Source organism: Nelumbo nucifera, chromosome 5 (genome assembly GCF_055504915.1).
Source record: "Nelumbo nucifera cultivar China Antique chromosome 5, China Antique-T2T, whole genome shotgun sequence".
NCBI classification, from domain to species: domain Eukaryota; kingdom Viridiplantae; phylum Streptophyta; class Magnoliopsida; order Proteales; family Nelumbonaceae; genus Nelumbo; species Nelumbo nucifera.
Window position 1 is genome coordinate 44,194,199 of NC_142653.1, and position 22,066 is coordinate 44,216,264.

The window sequence follows — 22,066 nt, forward strand, 5'->3', positions numbered from 1 at the left end:
CTCTTCTTCTATAACCTTCTAGGTCCCTCTCTCAGCCTCCATCCTAAACAATCTCCAATCCGAATGTTATTAGTTGTACTACTGATTATCTTATTAAAATCTTTACCCATTTGTGGTTATTGCTCATCAATATTTTTTGATCTTTTAAGTTGTGAAAATTTTTGTTATCTATCACTCTCCTACATGTTCCTAAATGAATAAATTAAGAAGCATTTTCTACTAGAATTTAAAATCCAAGAATAGGAATGATCACACACGTTAATATGCTGGCAATAATTGTTGATTACAATAAGCAAAAGGGGTTAGGAAATGAAACACGGCAATAAATCAAACCCTTTAAATAATTTACTTTGATAGAAGATAAGAGAGAAACAGAAAGTTGGGGACAAGTTGTAAAGGAAAATTCGTTAGGCCCCATTTACCTATATTCTTTTGTGGAGAAAAGTTAATTGTGTAAGTGAGAATTTCCTAAAATATCCTTGACTTTTATGTGTTGCAAGGACATTTTAGTCCCATTGGCCAATTTTCCCTTTTAATGGGTAATTAAGTAACTTACCTACTTAAGAGAGACGGGTCATCATTCTTGATAAGTTGCCAAAAAATACTACCTAGGCGAAAGTTGGCTTACTGTGAGACCCGCTGTTGCCGGAAAGTGAATGCAGGTAGAGGTGTTAATGGAATGGTTTTCAATTTGGATGGATTGGATGGGACAAGATATATTGAATTGGACAGTCCAAACTTAATGGTGTTGAGCCTTATCATATGAATCAGCCTAATCGTATGAGCCTTATCGTATATGAGCTGTATCTTGTATGTATTTTAGTTATCATCTTGGTTTTCTATATTCTTTTAGGAGTTGGTGATTATGTTCCTAATTGTAATTGTAGTTCTTCCTAATGGTTAGCCGACTTCCTCGCAAGGGAACTTCATATATATGTATCTTGTAATTGTTGGGTGTAATACGGAAGCAGAGAAGGGTTCTCCATTATCTTTCTCCTTCGTCTGAAAGTTTCACATGGTATCAGAGCACCGTTCAGGCTTTGGTTGATTGATAATGGCAAATGGAAAAGAGAAGAAGAATGAAGGTGAGGGCAGAAGCAGGAAGGTAGTTTCACCATACTGCTTGACTGCCAACGACAACCCGGGTAATATAATTACCTAAGTTCAACTGAAAGGAGACAATTACGAAGAATGGGCTCGAGCAATGCGGATGGCGCTCCGAGCCAAGAAGAAGATTGGATTTATCGATGGGTCTATATCTCAGCCTGCAGATGATTCACCGGAATTGGAAGACTGGTGGACTGTAAACTCCATACTGGTTTCATGGATCCTCAACACGATAGAGCCAAGCCTGCATTCTACAATCACGTATATGGAGGTTGTGAAAGACTTGTGGGATGACATCAAAGAGCAGTTTTCAGTGGGCAATGGGCCAACAATACAGCAACTCAAAGCAGATCTTGCGAACAGCAAATAGGCTGGTCTCCCAATTGTGATTTATTATGGCAAACTGAAACAGATATGGGAAGAACTCGCTAATTATGAACAAATTCCGACATGCATTTGTGCAGGCTGCATATGGAACATCGCTGCGAAGCTGGAGAAGAGACGAGAAGAAGAAAGAGTCCATCAAGTTCTGATGGGCTTGGACGATGCAGTATATGGAATAGTGCATTCCAATATTCTGGTTACCGATCCGCTGCCAAACTTGAACAAAGCCTATGCCATGGTGATACAAGAAGAGTGCCTGAGAGCCATGACCCACGGCAAAGAAGAAAAAAGGGAGGCGATGAGCTTTGCTGTGCAGACGCAAGTTGGAACAAAAAGAACGGGACATGACACAAAAGAAAAATCTGGAGTGTGCACGAACTGCAGACGAACAGGACATGAAGCTGAGAGTTGTTTTCAACTCATCGGCTACCCAGACTAGTGGGGAGACCGGCCGAGATCTACTGGAGGTGGGAAAACACGAGGCCGAGGAACACAAGGCAAAACTGGTCGTGGACGTGGAGGCGTACAGAGGGCAAATGCTGCACAAGTGGTAGGGCAAACTTCTGAACCAATCCACACGACAGAGGGAGATCGTGCAGCATTCAATGGATTGACTAATGAATAATGGTCCACTTTTCTTAATCTCTTGAATTCTTGCAAACCCAGCACAAATGAAAAGTTGACAGGTATGAATTGGATAATTGACATAGGAGCTTCACACCATATGACTGGGAACTTGAACCACCTGCATGATACCGAGACTGTGATTGGTTGTCCAGTTGGATTGCCCGATGGAAAGCGTGTCATGGCAATAAAGAAAGGGACAGTCGTTATAAATAAGCACATGAAGCTTACTAATGTGCTTTATGTTCCTCGTTTGAATTGTAACCTGATATCTGTGTCGCAATTACTAGAGGAGTCAAATTTTAATATCCAATTCACTAATAAGTTTTGTGTTGTACAGGACCGCACTTCGAGGATGGTGATTGGTGCGGGTGAACTACGCAAAGGGCTCTACTACTTCAAGGGTGCGTGCTCAAGCAAGGTTCACAAGGCAAAGGTTGAAGCTTCATATGAGTTATGGTACAAGAGAATGGGTCATCCCTCCGAAAAAGTAATTAAATTTCTTCCTGATTTGAACATTAGATGTGGTAGTGGAAATAGAATTTGTGGTGTTTGTTCAAAAGCCAAACAGACAAGAGGTACATTCGATTCTAGTGAAAATAATGCTAAAGGAATTTTCGACTTGATTCATTGTGATTTATGGGGTCTGTACTCAGTATGGGCGTCTTGTGGTGCCACGTATTTTTTGACTATTGTTGATGACTTCTCAAGAGCCATTTGAATTTTCTTACTCAATAACAAAAGTGAAGTGGGCAAAACTTTGCGAAATTTCTTCACTATGGTTAAACGCCAATATGATAAATCGGTAAAGATAGTTAGAAGTGACAATCGTACTGAGTTTATATGCTTGAAAGAATATTTTTTTGAGCAAGGTATAATACATCAGACCTCATGTGTTGAAACACCGCAACAGAATGGACGTGTCAAGAGAAAACATAGACATATACTAAATGTTGCCAGAGCTCTTAGATTTCAAGCTAACCTCCCTATTGAGTTTTGGGGAGAGTGTGTTATGGCGGCCAGTTATCTGATCAACAGGACCCCTTCCACTCTTCTTTTGGGAAAATCACCGTATGAGATGTTATATGGGCAGAAACCTAGCTACAAGCATATACGAACGTTTGGGCGTTAGTGTTATGCATGGAGCCTAAATCGTACCAGGGATAAGTTTGCTAGTAGAGCTAGACGTTGTGTCTTTGTGGGATACCCCTTTGGCAAGAAGGGGTGGAGAGTTTATGACTTGGAGAAAAATGAATACTTTGTTTCTAGGGATGTGGTGTTTTTAGAAACTGAATTTCCATATGCTGTTGATGGAGAAAAAGTCGAACACAATGATAGTCATCTTGATTATACCCAGGTGGAGATTGAAGTGTATAACGAGGAAGATTGTGAAAGTAAAAGAGGAAGGGGTGATAGTACTAGTGAGGTCATGGATAGCAATGGGGACAGTTGTGAACATGATGAAGTGGAGCATGATGTAAGGGGGGGTTCCATGGTAGAAACGAATGCAGGGAGTGAGCAACTTGGACGAGGTCATAGAGTGATGCATCCTTCCACTCGTCTACGTCATACACACAATATGGTGTTTGAACCAAAGTCTGAGCTCTTCTGCTAGTTCATCTTGCCAATCTCACTCCTCAGGTACTCTCTATCCTATAACACTTTATGTGAATTGTGATAAATTTTCTTTGCGACATCGCTCTTTCTTAGCAGCTGTCATAGCTAGTCATGAGCCATAGGGTTATTCAGAAGCTGTCAAGGACTCTCGTTGGAGAGAGGCAATGAGAAAGGAAATTGAAGCTTTAGAAAATAATAGAACCTAGACAGTGGAGGACTTGCCACCAGGGAAAAAGGCTCTCGGAAGTAAATGGGTCTACCAGATAAAATACAACTTAGATGGCACAATAGAACGGTACAAGGCGCGTTTGGTGATATTCGGAAACAAACAGGTTGAAGGGATAGACTACAATGAAACGTTTGCACCTGTGGCAAAGATGGTTACAGTACGTGCATTCCTTGCAATTGCTGTGGCCAAAAATTGGGAATTGCATTAGATGGATGTACAGAACACATTTCTTCATGGAGATCTACAAGAAGAAGTCTATATGAAGATGCCTCCTGGATTTGCTTCAAGATTGCCTGGAAAGGTGTGCAAGCTGCATAAGTCGCTTTATGGATTGAAGCAGGCCCCTCGTTGATGGTTTGCTAAACTAACAACAGCCTTGAAACAGTATGGTTTTACCCAGTCGCAATCTGATTACTCTTTGTTTATGCTTCGACGTGGGCAAGTACAGTTAAATATTTTGGTTTACGTTGACGAACTTGTCATCTTTGGAAATAATGGGGATGCCATTCAGAAATTCAAGAAGTATCTGAGTCAATTCTTCCACATGAAGGACTTGGGAGTTTTAAAGTATTTTTTAGGAGTGGAGGTCGCAAGAAACCAGGAAGGTATTTCTATTTGTCAGCGGAAGTATGCTTTGGATATCATATCAAAAACTGGATTGTTAGGAGCTAAGCCAGCTAGTCTTCCCCTAAAACAAAATCATAAATTGGCTATGGCAGATGGTCATTTGATGATAAAGCTGGAGAGTTACAAGAGGCTAGTGGGTCATTTGATTTACTTGACCATTACCCGTCCTGAGTTGTCCTATTGTGTGCATGTGCTCTTTCAATTTATGCAGACCCCCCGTGAAGAATACTGGGAGGCGGCTTTACGTGTAGTGCGATATTTGAAAGGTAATCCAGGATAGGGAATTTTCCTTCCAGCTGACAGTGATCTTCGATTATATGCTTACTGTGACTCTGACTGGGCCGGTTGTCCATTGACGACGTTCTCTCACCGAATACTTTGTTTTATTGGGACAAGCACCAATCTCGTGGAAGATGAAGAAGCAGCATACAGTGTCCAGATCATCGACTGAGGCGGAAGAAGTAGCATCCCAATCCTATGCGATTATACTGTGACAGTCAAGCAGCTTTGCATATTGCTGCGAATCCGGTCTTCCATGAGCGAACTAAACACATTGAAGTAGATTCTTACTTTGTCCGTGGTGAAATCCATAGTGGGAATATATAGCCCTCCTATGTCCGGACTTCCGAGCAACTTGCTGATATATTTACAAAGGCCCTAGGCAGGCAACAATTCGAACATCTTCTTCGCAAGTTGGGCATTTCCCGTTTACATGCACCAACTTGAGGGGGGGTGTTGAGCCTTATCATATGAACCAGCCTTATCGTATGAGCCTTATCGTAAATCAGCTGTATCTTGTATGTATTTTAGTTATCATCTTGGTTTTCCATATTCTTTTAGGAGTCAATGATTAGGTTCCTAATTGTAATTGTAATTCTTCCTAATGGTTAGCCGACTTCCTCGCAAGGGAACTTTATATATATGTATCTTGTAATCGTTGGGTGTAATACAGAAGCAGAGAAGGGTTCTCCATTATCTTTCTCCTTCGTCTGAAAGTTTCATAGTCCAAAATATTTACTGGATTGGATGACCTGGTCCATCTGTAATGAATTTATATTGGATTGGGTTGGATTGAGCCAATATATGGTCCATTGCTGGAAGATAAGAACATAGTTGTCAATAGACCAGGTTTGGTTTAAAACCAATCTAAATTAAAACAAATTTGAAAAGATTGGGTGGTCTAGACATTGAATTGGACTAGTCTAACATGATCTAAAATATTCATTGGATAGGATTGGACCTGATCCATTTATAATGGACTCACACTGGATTGGATCCGATTGGACCAAATCTAGTCCAATTGACACCCCTAAGTGTAGGCAAGTTTGTCAACTTCTAGTCCAATTGACACCCCTAAGTGTAGGCAAGTTTGTCAACTTTTCCTTTGACCAACTCTCCTACCCCAAATTACACCCAAACTAGCGGGATCTTAAGAGAAATGTGTAAATTTCCTAACTCCATGATAACTGCTCTAACCTTTTTTGAACTTTGTCCTTTCCAAAAAACCTCTTTCTAGTCTAGTCTCCATATTTCTTATAAGCTATACAAACTGACCCCTTATACTAGTTTGAGTAGGAGTATTAAATTACAAAATTACCCTTGTCTCTCCATTTAGACATTGGTCAATTGATATTTCAATATTTTTATCTTAGGGCAAACTTAGAACTTTTGTATTTGAAAACATGACATCATCTTTATCTGTTTACACCTCAATGTCAAACTATAGGGGAGGTTTGTATAATTTGTCTCAATGGCATCATCTTTTTTGGTTTGAATAGTTTATCTAAAATGTGGAGGGGAGATTTTTCTTTTTTGGTAATAACGTGGAGGGGGGATTTTGGAGAGGTCAAAGTTCAAAGGAAGTTAAAGTAGTAATTAGGAACTACATGAGATGTTTTAATAAGGGTAAAGACTTAAACCTCCCTTGGTATTTCCTATAAATACTAGAACCTCCCTTCAATTTTCAAAAAGCACCAAAACCTAGGGGTGTCATTTGGTCCAGTCCAGTCCAATCCGGTCCAATTCAATGTGAGTCCATTACAAATGGACCTGGTCTAATCCAGTCCAATGAATATTTTGAACCATTTTAGACCGATCCAAAGACTGTCCAATCTATTCAAATTCCTGTTAATTTAGATTGGTTTCAATTCAAACCTGGTCCATTGATACTTATGTTTTTATTTTTCTATCAGTGGACCAAATATTGACTCAATCCAATATATATTCTTTATAGATGGACCAGGTCCAATCTAATATGTCATTGGTCCGTCCAGTCCATCCAAATTCAATGTCTTATTGGTCCATCCAATCCGTCCAAATGGATTTTGATTTGGACGGACTCCAACCCAAAACTGGTCCATTGACACCCCTACCAAGACCTCCCATGTCATAATTATGTCTAACAGAACCATCATACAAAGTCTCTTTTGTCCTTACTAATTCTTCAAAATTTCCAAGTAATAGAATCTCTCCTACCATTAAAATGATCCATGAACCACTTATTTCACTTGTGACTTCCTTGTACATGGAGGTCCTCATTGCCTACTTTGCACTACACTTTAGAAGAGCCCAAATAAATTTTGAGGAAATATGAACTATATCTATCTATCTATCTATGTATCTTTCTCTCTCTATATATATATTTGAGGCATAAAATTAGAGCTCTCAATGGATCAGATGCTAACCTGATCCAATCAGAATCTAAATGAATTGAGTTACAACTAGATATCTGCTAAGGATAATTAAATGTGATTTTCAAAAATCTAGCCAGTGATCCATCAACTCAAGAATAAAGATCCAATCCAATCCAACCAAACCAAGACTTCTGGTATTAAAGCCTTCAAGCATTGTAACTTTATTAAAACAATACATTTTGCATTAAATTTGAGCCTCTGCAGAGATTTCCAGGCCTGCTAATCAGGGTGGTAGAAGATGTTCATTCTATGGTCCAATCCGTATCCCAATTAAAAGTTGTCTTCATGGCGTTGTTGTGCTATCACTGATGTTCAGAATATTTTACAGCATTATCTGATGGTTAAGATCCAATATTGTAATAGATAGCCCAACATCTTATAGGTTAGCCTAGGCATGTTATCAACACTCTCTCTGTGACTGGGTGCATCACCCTCATTGTATTTAAGAGTTTTGAATTATGTAATATATATCTTCTTTTGCAGAAAAAAAGCCACACTTCTGAATTAACCAACCTATCTATCTATCTATTTATCTATCTATCTATCTATATATCTATATATATAGATATATAGATACAAATAGATAATGCTGTAAAATATTTTGAACATCAGTGGTAGCACAACAACGCCATGAAGACAACTTTTAATTGGGATACGGGTTGGACCATAGAATAGACATCTTCTACCACCCTGATTAGCAGGCCTGGAAATATCTGCAGAGACTCAAATTTAATGCAAAATGTATTGTTTTAGTAAAGTTACAATGCTTGAAGGCTTTAATACCAGAAGTTTTGATTTGGTTGAACCTTTATTCTTGAGTTGATGGATCACTGGCTAGATTTTTGAAAATCACATTTAGTTATCCTTAGCAGATATCTAGTTGTAACTCAATCCATTTAGATTCTGATTGGATCAGGTTAACATCTGATCCATTGACAGCTCTAATTTTATGCCTCAAATACACCTTAAAAGTGTTACCATTGTAGGAAGGTCAAGAATACACTTCATTTTTTCATCAGCTTGGTCTGTTATTGGATGCGGTCTCTTCTTATTGTTAATACCTGGATCTTTTATTTGGATTCTTATGCTGATAAGTTGATCTTGTTTTATAATTTGAGAATGAATGAATTTCGTCTTCTATGGCTTCAAAAAAAATATATTAATTATGTGGTCCAATTTATAGCATCATCTTCACCAAAATTCATTATAATAAGCAATGTTTTTGAACTGTCGTTAACTCGGACGGTCGGACCGTTCGGACCAGAAACCATTCAGGTGACCGGTTCTATTTTACCCCAAACCTAGCATTTGGTCAAAAACCACTAATTAAACAACGAACCATTGACTTGGACGGTTTGACTGATAAACTGTTCGATCCAGAGAATGATTTGTTGCTCGGATCTCAGATCTGATAAATCTCAGATCTGAGACTGAGAAATCTCAGATTTGTCTTTCTCATGCAAGAAGGTGAGAGAGAGAGAGAGTGAGATCTGAGATTGAGAAACCATCGCCGTCACTGTCGTTATCGTTATCGCCGCTGCAAGCCTGCAAGTCCTCCTCTTCTTCTTCTAAACTCTTTCAGTTCAGCCGACAGTTTTCTTTCAAGTTTCAACCCTTATTTTCTCTTATATAATATGCACCTTACCTTAATATTCCAATCTAATGGGTAAGATACTCAAATTGTTCGAACCATTTAACTCGGACGGTCGAACCGCTGACCCAGAAACCAGTGGCCAGAACAGTTCTGTTTCCAGTCAGTTTTTAAAACCTTAATAATAAGTTAATAATTTTAACCATTTGCTTTATACATAACTTGCCACGCTCATTTGGGTATTAATACAGATTGCCTTCCATTCCCAATACAGAGTTGCTATCAACAATTTCATTTTAACCTTGTTTAACAAATGCATAAACATGAAATATTTTGAAATTCTTTGGATCTTAATCATCTTTGTTCTATTCTTTAATGGACGTAAGAACACATTAAAAATAAAATTTATGATTCTCTCAAAATAGAGTTTTTTAGCTAAAAAATATGCCTAAACATTAAATACCTCAATTTTTTGGACCTACATTTTCTTCTTAACGCCAAGATGCATGCTGTATCTCCTCTTCCTCTTCATCATCATCATCATCAAATTCTTCTACTTCTTCTTCTTCCTCTTCTTCTTCTTCTTCTTCTTCCCACTCTCCCTCCCCCTCGCCCTCCACATCTACCTCCTCCTCCTCTTCTTCATCATCATCTTCATCACCTTCTTTTAATTCCTATGCAACAAATAAAGAAAATTTGTAAATAATGAACTTTTCATCCTTTTTAGTTTTAGTACTTTACTCTAATGTCTTTTTAACATCAAAATTATATGTGGCTCTCCTCAAATTAAAAAAAAATAAAATGACATAGTATTTAAGATAGTCACTTGAGTATTCGTTTTATCAAGAAGGGGATGTTTTATAACATGAATTAATATTTAAAAAAAAATCACCACATCACCTAAAAAATTAATCAAACATGTTCTTGAACTTTGTTTATTCTTTGAGAAGTGAAAACATGCTAGTTTTCTTTCAAGAAACAGTCCATTCTTTTGAAACCATCAAAACATTGATTTCTAAAACAAAAACTAATTTTGAAGTACAGATATTATATGATACATTGATTGCTAGATGAAAATATGTTAGTTAAACCAGAAATTCAAGAACACATTTTTTCACTTTCAGAAACAAATCTATCTTTATGTTGTTGGATGTCAAAAGGAGTCTTTGAACTCATCTTCCACTCTCTATGCATGAAAAAAAAAACCCAAAACACCTTCCATGTATGACTAACAAGACCTCTTTTTCCGTAATTAATATTAGTTGCAGAACCACCAATACATTCTTCAGGTCTATGGGTTGACCAATCTGGTACTACACCAAATGTCAGTGTATGAGAGACCCAAGGCATTGTTATCTAAATCAGCTTTAAATATTTAAATGGATCGAAAGATGGGAATATTTAAGTTGCAAACTAGCAAATGCTACAAAAATTGGTTATTATTAGGCGTGGGTGGTTCATGGATGGGTTAGTATTCAGCTCGCAACCAACATAATCCAGCCCATTAAAATCAATCAATGAAAGTATGGATGAGCCTTTTAGAAGAAGATGGGAGCGAATGAAGACATACCTGAATACCGAGATCAGGAGTGGATTGAATATCACCCATAAAAAGGGAAACTATAGAGTCGAGATTAGAGCTCCTCTTGTTCCCCTTGCTCTGCAAAACCAAAGCCCTGATATAAGAATCCTGATTGCAGAACAGAGATCGAGAAAGAGAGAGAAAGGGAGAGAAGAAGAAGAAGAAGAAGAAGAAAACAAAAAAGTACCTAAAAACATACAGAAAAAAATGTAACTTTATAGAGAACGGCAGTTGTGGAGAGTAAGGAGGGAAGAAGAGAGAGGGTGAAAGGTAATTATGGTGGTAGTGGTAGAGGTGAAAGCATACACACAACAGAATTGCAATGGTGATGGCAGAAGTGGAGGCAAAGAGAATCACAAGCTTACAACCAAAGCCGATAGACAAATGCAACTTCAATCGGAGCCCTAGCATGTACTTTCAACTCAACCCAACCTGATCCTTTTTATTTGATCAAATGGGTGATTCAATCAATCTTTGACTTCGGATCTTAGATGAGTGGCTCGGCAGAAATTACCATTCCAATAAACAAAGAAAATGTATCAAAACATAATTTCTATTTTTAATTCCAAACTGTTTATTATTGAGGTGGCCATTAATGTTTGGAACGGATTTAACATTTGCTCACAGGATTGCCCTGCAACCACCAATGAAAAATGGGTACACCAGCAAAGTAGAGAACAATTCACGCGACTGTAATGAATTTATTTGCATCACCAACCTGTCCATATTTCACTGGGTGGTCGCAAGGGATTGCTGCCACCATGGAACAACATTTAATCTGATTATGGTCATCAGGTCATATCCCAAACAGAGAACATCTATTAAGACAACCCATGGGGGGCCTAAAACCAGGGGTGTCAATTGGACTGGATTTGGTCCAATCCGATCCAGTCCAATGTGAGTCCATTATAAATGGATCAGGTCCAATCCAATGAATGTTTTGGACCAATTTGGACAGGTCCAATTCAATGTCTGGACTGTTCAATTTGTTCAAATTCATTTTGATTTAGATTGGTTTCAACCCAAACCAGGTCCATTGACACATATCATCTTATCTTATATCAATAGACCAAATATTGGCTTAATCCAACCTAATCCAATATAAATTTGTTATGGATGGACCAAGTCCAATCCAATCTAATAAATATTTTGGACCGGATTGGTCCAATCCAAAATGTCTTGTTGGTCCGTTCAATCCGTCCAAATTGGTTTTGGACTCGATGGGGTCCAATCCAAAACCGGTCCATTGACACCCTTACCTAAAACAAAACCATAGTTGTGTACATGATCATTGATTCAACAATAAAAAAGCAGAGCAAATCTAGTCTGTCCATGGTGGCTGGGCCGGGATTAGTGACCTACCTCTTCAATGAAGCCAAACGTTCTCTCGTCCATGTAATGGCCTGAGTTAAGAAGGTCATTCTCAAGCTGCACAAACTCAAGCATAAACTCAGCTTGCCAACGCTCTGCAATGCTCCATCTCATTGACTTCTTTAAGGCTTCATCTGATGATAAGCTCAAAGTGATAAGCTCAGGATCCACTTCCCAGCGTTTCAACAGTTCTTCTCCACGTTTCTCAAGGCTTTCTCTTACTATTGGACTGGCAGAGGCATACCACCCCAGACAAAATGAGAAAGGTCGCATCACTGGTTGTAATAATTCCAAGACCTGCAGGAACTGAAAGCACAGGGGTGTAACCATTAGTTAATCTCTTATAACAACTGGATTAAATCTCTAACTGTGAGACTTCTTTGGTGGATCTACAATCTTCATCAAGTTTTGGATTCAGGTCAATGACTTACTTCATTGATGTGCTCCGGAGTGCCTTCAGCTGGTAATAGTCCTAGGCTAACAACCCCATTCTCATACTCAATTCGCCAGCGTTCTGCTATGATCCTTTTTATGGATTTCTTTAATGCTTGATCTGGTGACGAGCTTAGCTTCATAAGCTCAGGATCCACAATCCAGTTGTAATGGAGAGATACCCGGAGTTCCTTCAGGCTTTCTTTTAGCTGTCCATTCCACCAACCCCTCCAGTTTATATAATTTGCTAAAGGGTTCATTAATCTTACAAAGAACTTCACAACCTGTAAGAACTGAAAGCACAAAGGTATAGAGAAAAAAGCGATCAAAATTAAGGTGGATTGTGGCATATAGTCTTATTTGGCATTCAGGCTTTCTACAATTAGGGTCTATTTGGTTCGTGAGAACAGGGGTCAGGGCTCTTTCCGATACAAACCTCTGATTGGGTGGAATTGACATATGATTCTCATTCTTGATGGAATGGCATTCTTCCATTTCAGCGAACTCTCATTCTCTTGGGAATGAGAATCTCATTCTAGCGGATTTTGATTCTGATTCCTGTCTGAACCAAACTGGTAGAGAATAGACTATTCCTATTCCAATTTTAAGGGATTCAGGTTTTAATTCCAACTGAGAACCAAAGAGACCCTTAGAAATCACAGAAAGGAGAGAAAATATGAAATGATAAATCAATCCCATCATAATGGGCTATGTCGAGTGACTTACTTGTCGGACATGCTCTGTTGTGCATCCAACCGGCAACAAGCCTGTATAAATAAATGAATTCTCGCACTCCACTAGCCAGCGTTCTACTATGCTTCCTCTGATTGGCTCCCTCGTGGCTTCATCAGCTGATGACGAAATTAATCTAATGAGTTCAGGGTCCCCAAACCAGCATTTTCGTAGTTCTTCTCCATATTGCCGTAGGGCCTGTTCTGTCAGGTCATCCCACCTTTCTCTCCATTGCAGATAATTTAGAAGAGGCTTTATTGATCGATAAAACAATTTGTGAATCTTCCGGAACTGAAAGCATAAGGATCACAGTTATCAATAGAGTCAAAACAGAAATCAAATTTAGGTATTAATGTTTTCTATAGCTTCAATTAAGTATTTCCCTGCACCCTCCACAAACTATAAAAACATGCTTTTATTGATTTTTATTCAATGAAAATTGCTCAGACCCACCTCTCTCATGTAATCTAAAAACTCAGCTCGCCAGCGTTTTGCTATGCTCCTTCTCATCCACTTCTTTGAGGTGCTATCCCATGATAAGCTCAAGTTGATAAGCTCAGGATCTACTTGCCAGCGTTTCATGAGATCTTCTAGTTCTAAGCGTTTATAGACAATTGATTCACTTTCTGGATCATAACCTTCTTCCAATAATATTGCAGGAATAGGCAATTCTCTTTCATTTCCCAGAGAATTCTTTGCTGGTTGTACTAATTTCAAAACCTGTGGGAACTGGATGGAAGCACAAGGATCACAGCTATAAAAACCGAACAAATTAATGAATAAACAACACTCAAAAATCAAAATATAGCCAGTGTAGCTAATCTGGAATTCTGGATTGACTTACTTGTCGGATGTGCTCAGTCGTGCATCCAGCAGCCACCAAGCCAGAACTAATAAGTTGATGCTCGTAATCTCCTTGCCAGCGTTCAGCTATGCTTATTCTGATCAAGGCCTCGTCAGCTGGTGATGAGGAGCTTAACGTCTTGAGTTCAGGATCATCTCTCCACCTTTTTTCTTGTTTTCTTAGCTCCTGGCGTTCTGTTGACTTATTGTATCTCCACCGGAAATACTTTCTGAAAGGTTGTATCAGTTGGTATAGTAATTCCCGAGTCTTCAAGAACTGAAAAGACACACAGTGATGGAAGTTATAAAGAAGGGATCAGAAGTCAAAATTAAAGTGATCTTTGGGTGTGTAGATTATATGGGTTTGGCTCTGTGGTAGAGTTTTTTCCTCCATTCAATTGACTTACTTGCATGTTGTGCTCTGGGATTTCTTCAGATCTTAAAAGGCCCAAGCTGATAAGATTATGCTCAAACTCGGCTAGCCAGCGTGCTGCTATGCTCCATCTTTTTGTCTGTAAGACTTCTTTGTCTCTGAATGAGCTTAAGGTCGAGAGCTCAGAGTCAACTTGCCAGTACTTTTTCAGTTCATCTAGCCGGATTTTTGCACCTTCTTCTTGGAGATTTTGTTTCAAATGATCCCTCAGAGGTTTTTCCAGTTTGGAAAATAATCTCCAAACCTGTGGGAACTGAGAGAAGAAGGATTGCAGTTATTAAAATAGAAGACAAAGAAACAAGCAATTAATTTTGTATTGGATGCATTTATAGTTCAGAGAATATAAATAAGATGAGAAAGCCTAAATAGAACATATAAATAAGATGTTCAGACCGTACCTCGTAAAGGGATTGAATGGCAGCATTTACATCAGATTCGTACAATTGGAAGTTCTCTCCTTCAAATATCTTTAGCTTTGGTGTATTTTGGAGCCGTAAAGTGAAATTCTTCATATTCTCACATTTCACCAATCTTACTTTCTCCAGTCGTGGACATTCGACGCTTGCATTTCCACGGTAGAAACTCGTGATGCTCTTCATAACTTCGAGCACTAAAATCTTCAATCGAGGGAAAACAATCTTTTCTTCCACCACTGTTTCTTCCTCCTTCACAACAATTTCCTCCAACGCTTCGCATTCCCTAATTATAATTGTTTCCATTTGAGACAAGCTTTCAGCTAGAGCAGGGGAGAAGAGATTTCTCAGTTTGCCACAATTCTCAATGCTCAAGAATTTTAATTTCTTGAATGACCCATTTGGAAGTTGACCAAGCCAGATATGCCTTAAATCTTCTAAACCAATGAGGCGTAACTCTTCCAAATGGTGGAATAGTACCGTCTGTTTCAAATTCCATTCCATCACATTCAGGAAACATTCTATCCATGGACAATTTTCAACAATGAGCAGCTTGAAACCACCTTCAGAAAGATATTCTTGATCAGATTCTTCAAATATGTTCTTTAAATCCTCTCTGAAATAACAAAAATGCAATAGTTCTGCCTTCAGTAAGACCCCCTTTCTAAACCAATCTGGAAGGTTGCAGATCTGGGTGTTGTTGAGGATCAAGGATCTTGAGATTTTCATTGTAGTAGAGACAACATAACGACCATAATGAGTGCCCATGCCGACACCTATGCAAAATCTTGTCCAGTTTGGATGACAACTGACTTCTTGAGGTAAGCATTCAACATTGTTTACTCCTATTTGTAAAGCAGTTAAGCAGGGCAAGCGTGTTATCTCAGCAAAGCTATTACTAACATCAATGGTTATTTCTCCGCCTGGCTTTTGCTCCATAACAAACTTGTTGTTAGATTTCATATATAGTTCTTCTAGCTTCGAGAAGTTCAATATCTTTTCAGGTGGAATTACAATGGAACCCCATCTGCATTGCAAATTCAACAATCTTAGAGTGGTTAGCTGTTCCATGTCTTTCAGTACCACCGTATTATTAGAGTGAATTTGAAGTACAAGTATCTGAAGTTTTCTCAGCTCTCCAAGCCCATATAGTTCTGTTTGCCTACAATGCAGACGTAGTGTTCGAAGGTTTGTCAAGGAATATAATGATGGAGGTAAAACTGAAATATGATTTTCAGTTAGATCCAATACTTTGAGTGCAGGCATTCCTTCAAAGAAGGTATTTGGGACTGTGATCATTTCGTCTTTTTGCAATTGCCAAGGACAATTGTTCTGCAACAACAAGGTTTGGAGTTCTGGGTATTTCAACTGGTTGGGGAATTTCAATACCCGATTGTGCATCAGCGAGACTCTTCTATGGTAATCTTCTCCATCTGTGCTATTCCTCGGCCAGTCCTTCAATCCTTGTCTTGCTCTCACCATTGATGATGTTGCAATTGAGATACCCATGTCACGAATCACGTCATGAATTCTCACACAACCTATGTCTATGTCAAGAGTGTCTCCTAGGGAGAATTTTTCATTTTCTTCTTCATTTAACAAGAAGAAACAATCTTTTAGGTTGCTGATTATCGATTGTGCTCTGTGCCTTGCTTCTTCCATTGTCTCTACATCTGCAAACAGTCCCTCACCTATTGCATACTCCACCAACATCTCTACACTGACATTATAATCTTCAGGGAATAGACAAGACAACAAGAACAATTGCTTGGTTTCCTCATCTAGTAATTGATGGTAACTCCACTCTAGACATGACAACACTCTTTCATGAATGCCCCTAATCTGTTTAGTTCTAGACTTCTTCAATTCATCAGCTGCCTTTTCCCATATTTTTATGTCCTCCTTACCTCGCAGAGCCCTTCCGACTGTGACTAGTGCCAGAGGGAGACCTCCACATTCTCTAGCAACCTCCTTTGCTGCATCTTTGAATGTTGGAGAGTCAACAAACAAACCTGCATTCCATTTAAACAAATCCCAACCTTCATTTTCTGTCAAGATACCAAGGTTGAAGATTTTGGTTGATTGATCCTCTGAGCTACCCATCACATCACATACCTCCTTGAGTCTTGTGGTGAATAGTATCTTGCAGCTCATATGTTCCCTTCCACAAGGAATTCCTACATCTGACAACTCTATTCCCTCCCAAAGTTCATCTAAGATTACAAGAATTCTATTCACTTCTTTCAAGCTTTGGCACAGATTAACTGCTCTTAAACGCGTGCTTTCTTCTGATCCTAATTCTAGCCCTATCATGGCAGCAACATCTCCCTGAATCTTTCTTATGTCTAGTGTTTGGGGAACAGCCACCATCAGAACCGAATGAAAAAGCTGGTCGTTTTCTACTTGTTTGCTAACTTCTTTTATCAGGCTAGTCTTGCCAATCCCTCCTATCCCATAGACCCCGATGGCGTTGATCTTTGGATCCTTCAACGCCCCTATGACCTCTTCTATGGCTAACTTCCTCGATTCAAAAGCCATGAAATCCCCTTTCAGAATTGCTGCTCTTCTTGGAAGAGGTGAGGGAATCGGTTCACTAATGAATGCTCCTGCTTCACTAATTACTTCCATTTTGGATTTGGACGAGAATTAACAATTTAAAGAAGTCAAGAACAAAAGACTTCGAGATGTGTTTTTTCCTAATATTTTTCTTTCAAGAAGAACTGAAGAACAAGAATTTAACTCGAAGTAAAGCAGCAGAGCATGTCTGTATATCGAAAAGAAGGTTCAAAGTGTACTTATCTTAATGAATTCTCCTTCCAGCTGCAGCTATTATGTTCTTCGATTGCAGCTGCTCTAGTTCAACTGAGAACTGATGATGTCCTGCTTGTATGCCAGTCTTAAATGGAAGAAGGATGTGTAGAATCTTTCAAAGATGGATGTGTATATATAGAGTCAGGATATGCCAGTTTTCGTCCAAGAAATGCACCTGAAATACCATAATCAACACGTTTTAAGCTAAATAAAGTGATGGGTTTATATAGAAGATGGCCGTGGAGAAATGAAAAAGAAAAGAAGATAAGTCTAGCTAGCAGTGTTGTATCAATTGCATGTTGTCTTTTTTGTATCAAAACTATGACCAGATGGGAAAGAGTAGACTAAAGAAGGAAAACCGTGTGGACTTAATTATTCTTCTGGTGTCACAATTTGCAGATTACCTCATTTGACTTTGTTTTTATATAATATAATTTTACTTGAACAAGGGTATCGAAGAAAATGGAGGGTCAACCCAGGGTTGATGGACTGACTGGATGAAAATAGAAAACATAACTAGCAAAAAAAAAAAAAGGTGCGAATGCTTATAATTGTAGACATATGAAAAGTTTTATTTTTAATGAACCAAAGAATCAAAGTTTGCGAAAGGCAAAGGAACCTTCCAAGTAGCAACTTGATTTGGATTTTGGAGTGTAAAGAGGATATATATGGTTGATTGGAAAGCTAACACTATAGCTAACAGAAAATGCCAAATCAAGGTTGGTATGATTGAATGGACCAAGGGATTCAATTCAACAAACCACGAATCCATCATCCATCTGTATATCATACTACTGCCTCCCACTACCAATTGAGGCTCTAGTTGTTGTCATACGGCCCCTAAGACAACAAATGTGTTGACTATTGAATCCTCTATACCCCTTTTATTCCTTCAACAAGAAATGCAGAAAGAATATTTATTAGGCAAGCATGTCTTTTTTGGACCTATTAGGAGTGTTTCATACCCCTTTTCTATTTTGAGAAGCAAAAACAAGTTGATTTTATTTTACAAAACTATAAATTAGTTTTATTGAAACCATCAAAATGATGGTTTTTAGAACAACATTTTTTTTAGTATACTGTATGATTTTGAAAAGATGATAAAAGATTATTATATGAAAACATGGTTTTCAAATCAGAAATTCAAGAACACATCTTTTTTTTTTTTGTTTCAGTTTTTTGGAAACAAAAAATACAGATACAACTAAGAACAAGTTGTTTTCATTATTTTTGTTTCAAGAACCAATTTGCTTTCAAAACATATGATTTACTTTGTTCTTTTGGAACTGACCAAAAGAAATACAATTCACACTGGAGCACCCTCTAGATCAATGAAGGTGTAGCTAGGTGGTCAGTTGGGGCTGTTTGAATTGAAAGAGGCACGGGTTTGTAGTTTTAACCCACAGATATGGCAGGCTGTCTATATTACCAATGGGCGTCAAAGGTGGCCCTGCTAGCTCTTCTAATTGGGTCTAGCCTGCCGCATGCTACACACCAAAAACAAAATTGATGAGAATGGAATTTTGAAAACATGAATTGAGAGGGTGTCTAGGTACAATGGACAACAATACCAATCTCAAATCACCCCTAATTGAATTTGGTCGTGAAAGGCGGGCTTGCAATGAGAAACATTCATGTTTTTTTTTTCCTTTCAACAATGTTCTCTTTATTTGCATTAGTACATATGTATGGGAGTGAAAATGAAAAAAATGCAAATTCTCATTTAATTTTGTTTTGGGTTTTACTTTATTCTGTTTCATATCTTAATTTACTTCATTTGTACTACAACCAAACAAGATAAGCTAAAATTTGAAATAAAAATTGATCAGAATTTACATTCAATTCATTTGTACTGTTATAATTTTGCATCAGTGCAAATTTATTTGCATTGCAACCAAACAGCCTAAGGAGCAAAATGATGTTCTCCCAAGTTTATATGAAAGAGAAATGAGGCTGGAGGAAGTTTTTTTATTTAGAATGAATAAGGTAGGAAGCAAATTGATATTGTCCCGACAATGTGGCAGAGAATTAAGATAGGAGGAAGTGGTAAAAATTTTACATCAGCTTTTCAGGTACAGGATTTTCCATTGCTGGTGGATACAAATGAGACAAAAGGTACAAATTTTGCATCAAATAAGAGTGAAACAAATGGATGCAAAACGGAACCAAGTGCAAAATCTGTATCTGGTTCAGATTTACATTGCAAGGAATGAAATATTCATATAAAGAGGACTAGAAATTGAGAACCCACTAAACAGATTGTGGACAAATTTCAGTAAGAATAGTAGATCACCAGGTGCTTTAAGTTCAATACGTTACTTTCAAGGGTAAAATATAAAATCTCCCTAAATTTTCTGACAATCATACAAACCTCCCCTGTGTTTTAATTGTAATAAAAAGCTCCCTTGTAGTTTTAAGAAAAATTATAATTACATCCATTTCGTTATTTTTGTGACAGAAAACGCTAATGTCACACATTATTTGATCAAAATACCAATGCTACCGTTTTGTCTATCTGCTCCAAGATTGCTGTGTAGGAGCACCTCCGTGATGTTTCTCTAAACATGGTGATGCTTTTTTTTTTTTCTTCTTTTTTTCTTTCCATCATTTAACAATTATAGATTCTTTCTAACAACAAACAATTGATGGATGCAGCAAAAGAACATAATAATCTAGGTTGCGTAGAGGGGAAACATGGAGGGCTGATTAATCCTGAATTTTGATGGTTCAAAGACAATCCCGAGAACTATGCAACTTGAAACAAAGAAGATATTAAATAAGCAAATTCCTTCAAATAAATCCTTGTGGATTGGAGAGAAGCTGATTAGAAGTTCAAATAAAGGATAGAGTTATAAAACCCTAGAATGAGAACCCCTGCCGCAACCAACCCGATTTTTGCAAGTCAAAATCTAGGACTGGGTTTCTACACATGATCCTCTTACAAAGGTATTCTTTCTTCTTCAGACAAAACCCTAGATAGTAACGAAAAAAGGAAATATCGAATTTGTCCTTCATTAACCTTCAAATTTTCAAAATAAAACCCAATCGCTGAAAATTTTTGCCATCACCACCGTCGCTACATCCATCAAGGAACTTCTTTATATGGCATATGACCAAAGCTGCTGCCTGGAAGGCAAGCTCAATATAGTTCCCATCTAATATGAGTTCATCCTTGATCGTATCGGACCAGATAATGGTTACACCGTCCAGCATATCCACATTTCTCACCTTCTTCTCACCAAGGAAGCTATTGATCATTTGATCTCGATGCTCTTGTTGCCATTGGTGATGCTTGCGTCGATGGGAAAGTGAGCATAGAAGAACCTCATCTTTGGTGACACCCTCAGGGAATGTTCCAGTGCAACTCGTCCAGATACCAGATACCAGATACCGAGTCAGTATGTGCAACAAATCCCAATGCCTTTGGGTCAAATTCCAGTTGCGTTCCGGCAACCAGTTGCTGGCGTAGGTCAGATATACAGCAGGGGCATGAAACCAGTTTCAGCGGTTGAACATATACATATGAATACCTTACAGCACTAAGATTGTTGTTCTCAGCTCGACCCCATGCTTATCCGCTCTCGTTAGCTCTGTCTACCCCTAAACTCTAATTATGCATCAAGAAAAGGTAGGGAGAAACAGGGGGGAAAGGTGAACATGATCTTATCGTCAGAGACAATGGACATCCCAGATGAAGTGAAGATTAAGGTCAAGGCGAAAATCATCGAGGTGGAGGACTCCCGTGGAAAACTCAGCAGGAACTTCAAGCACCTCAACCTAGATTTTCAGCTTATCAAGGATGAGTCAGGGAAGAAGAAGCTCAAGATCGAATCCTGGTTTGGTTCTAGAACGACCATTGTGTTCTCTTCACCTCTTTCCTCTCGTTGAACTTGCTAATTGAACTCCCCCCTCTCCCTCTCCCTCTCATTCTCTTCCCCAGTGCTACAGGGGAACCATTGAAACCGCCGACTCCCCCTCTTCCCTCTCCCTCTTGTTCTCTTCTCCGGTGCCACAGGGAAACCATCGGAACTGCCTCATTGAACTCTCCTTCTTCCCTCTCCCTCTCATTTTCTTCCACAGTGCCACAAGGGAACCGTCGAAACCACCGACTCCCCCTCTTCTCTCTCTCCCTCCCTCTCATTCTCTTCCCCACTGTCACAGGGGAACTGTCGAAACCGCTGACTCCCCCTCTTTCCAACCCCTCTCGTTCTCTTTCCTAGTGCCACAGGGGAACTGCCGACATCACCCAGGTGAGATGTGTTGGCGAACTCCCTACTTTAGCATGAAATACCTCTCAGAGGTTGATGATAACACACATTGCCGTAGACTGTGTACAGGTGGAACTCAACAACAATATCATCACAATCAAAGGATGATCGGTGTGGAACCACTCTCTACGAGGGAACCAAGTAAAGGAAAAGGAATGAAATAAAAAAAAAAAAAAGCAAAGGACACAAATATGAAGGAATCCTCCCCTCTTCCCACCCATTCTCTGCGACGAGGGTTCATCAAACCCAAAAATCTTGTAGATTAGCACAGATTGAATCTTACTACCCAAGCCCTTCTAGTCGAGCGGC

At 38.7% G+C, this 22,066-nt stretch overlaps 2 protein-coding genes across 2 annotated transcripts; one reads left to right on the forward strand and one right to left on the reverse strand.

Annotated features, from left to right (window-relative positions):
- Positions 1-1,210: 1,210 nt before the first annotated feature.
- Positions 1,211-1,930, forward strand: LOC148791497 (uncharacterized). Its single transcript, XM_088888195.1, has 2 exons — positions 1,211-1,420; positions 1,520-1,930. The coding sequence occupies exons 1-2, from the start codon at positions 1,211-1,213 to the stop codon at positions 1,928-1,930; spliced, it is 621 nt and encodes a 206-aa protein (XP_088744321.1).
- Positions 1,931-9,192: 7,262 nt separating this feature from the next.
- LOC104608489 (uncharacterized) lies at positions 9,193-17,815 on the reverse strand. The gene is made up of 9 exons (XM_010274502.3): positions 14,664-17,815; positions 14,240-14,518; positions 13,834-14,109; positions 13,443-13,718; positions 12,984-13,280; positions 12,257-12,550; positions 11,817-12,131; positions 10,443-10,532; positions 9,193-9,546 (listed from the first exon to the last, which is right to left on the reverse strand). The coding sequence occupies exons 1-9, from the start codon at positions 17,304-17,306 to the stop codon at positions 9,364-9,366; spliced, it is 4,653 nt and encodes a 1,550-aa protein (XP_010272804.1). The 5' UTR covers positions 17,307-17,815; the 3' UTR covers positions 9,193-9,363.
- Between the last annotated feature and the right edge of the window lie 4,251 nt (positions 17,816-22,066).

Bases quoted from the DNA above. Each gene is read 5' to 3' on its own strand.
- LOC104608489 (XM_010274502.3), bottom strand. From the start codon at position 17,306: ATGGAAGTAATTAGTGAAGCAGGAGCATTCATTAGTGAACCGATTCCC. The intron at 13,719-13,833 runs GTAAGTCAATCC...GCTTCCATCCAG, and splicing joins CGACTGAGCACATCCGACAA to TTCCCACAGGTTTTGAAATT. The intron at 9,547-10,442 runs GTATGTCTTCAT...TTTGTTGCATAG, and splicing joins CTCCTGATCTCGGTATTCAG to GAATTAAAAGAAGGTGATGA.
- LOC148791497 (XM_088888195.1), top strand. From the start codon at position 1,211: ATGGCGCTCCGAGCCAAGAAGAAGATTGGATTTATCGATGGGTCTATA. The intron at 1,421-1,519 runs GTGGGCAATGGG...AAACTGAAACAG, and splicing joins ACATCAAAGAGCAGTTTTCA to ATATGGGAAGAACTCGCTAA.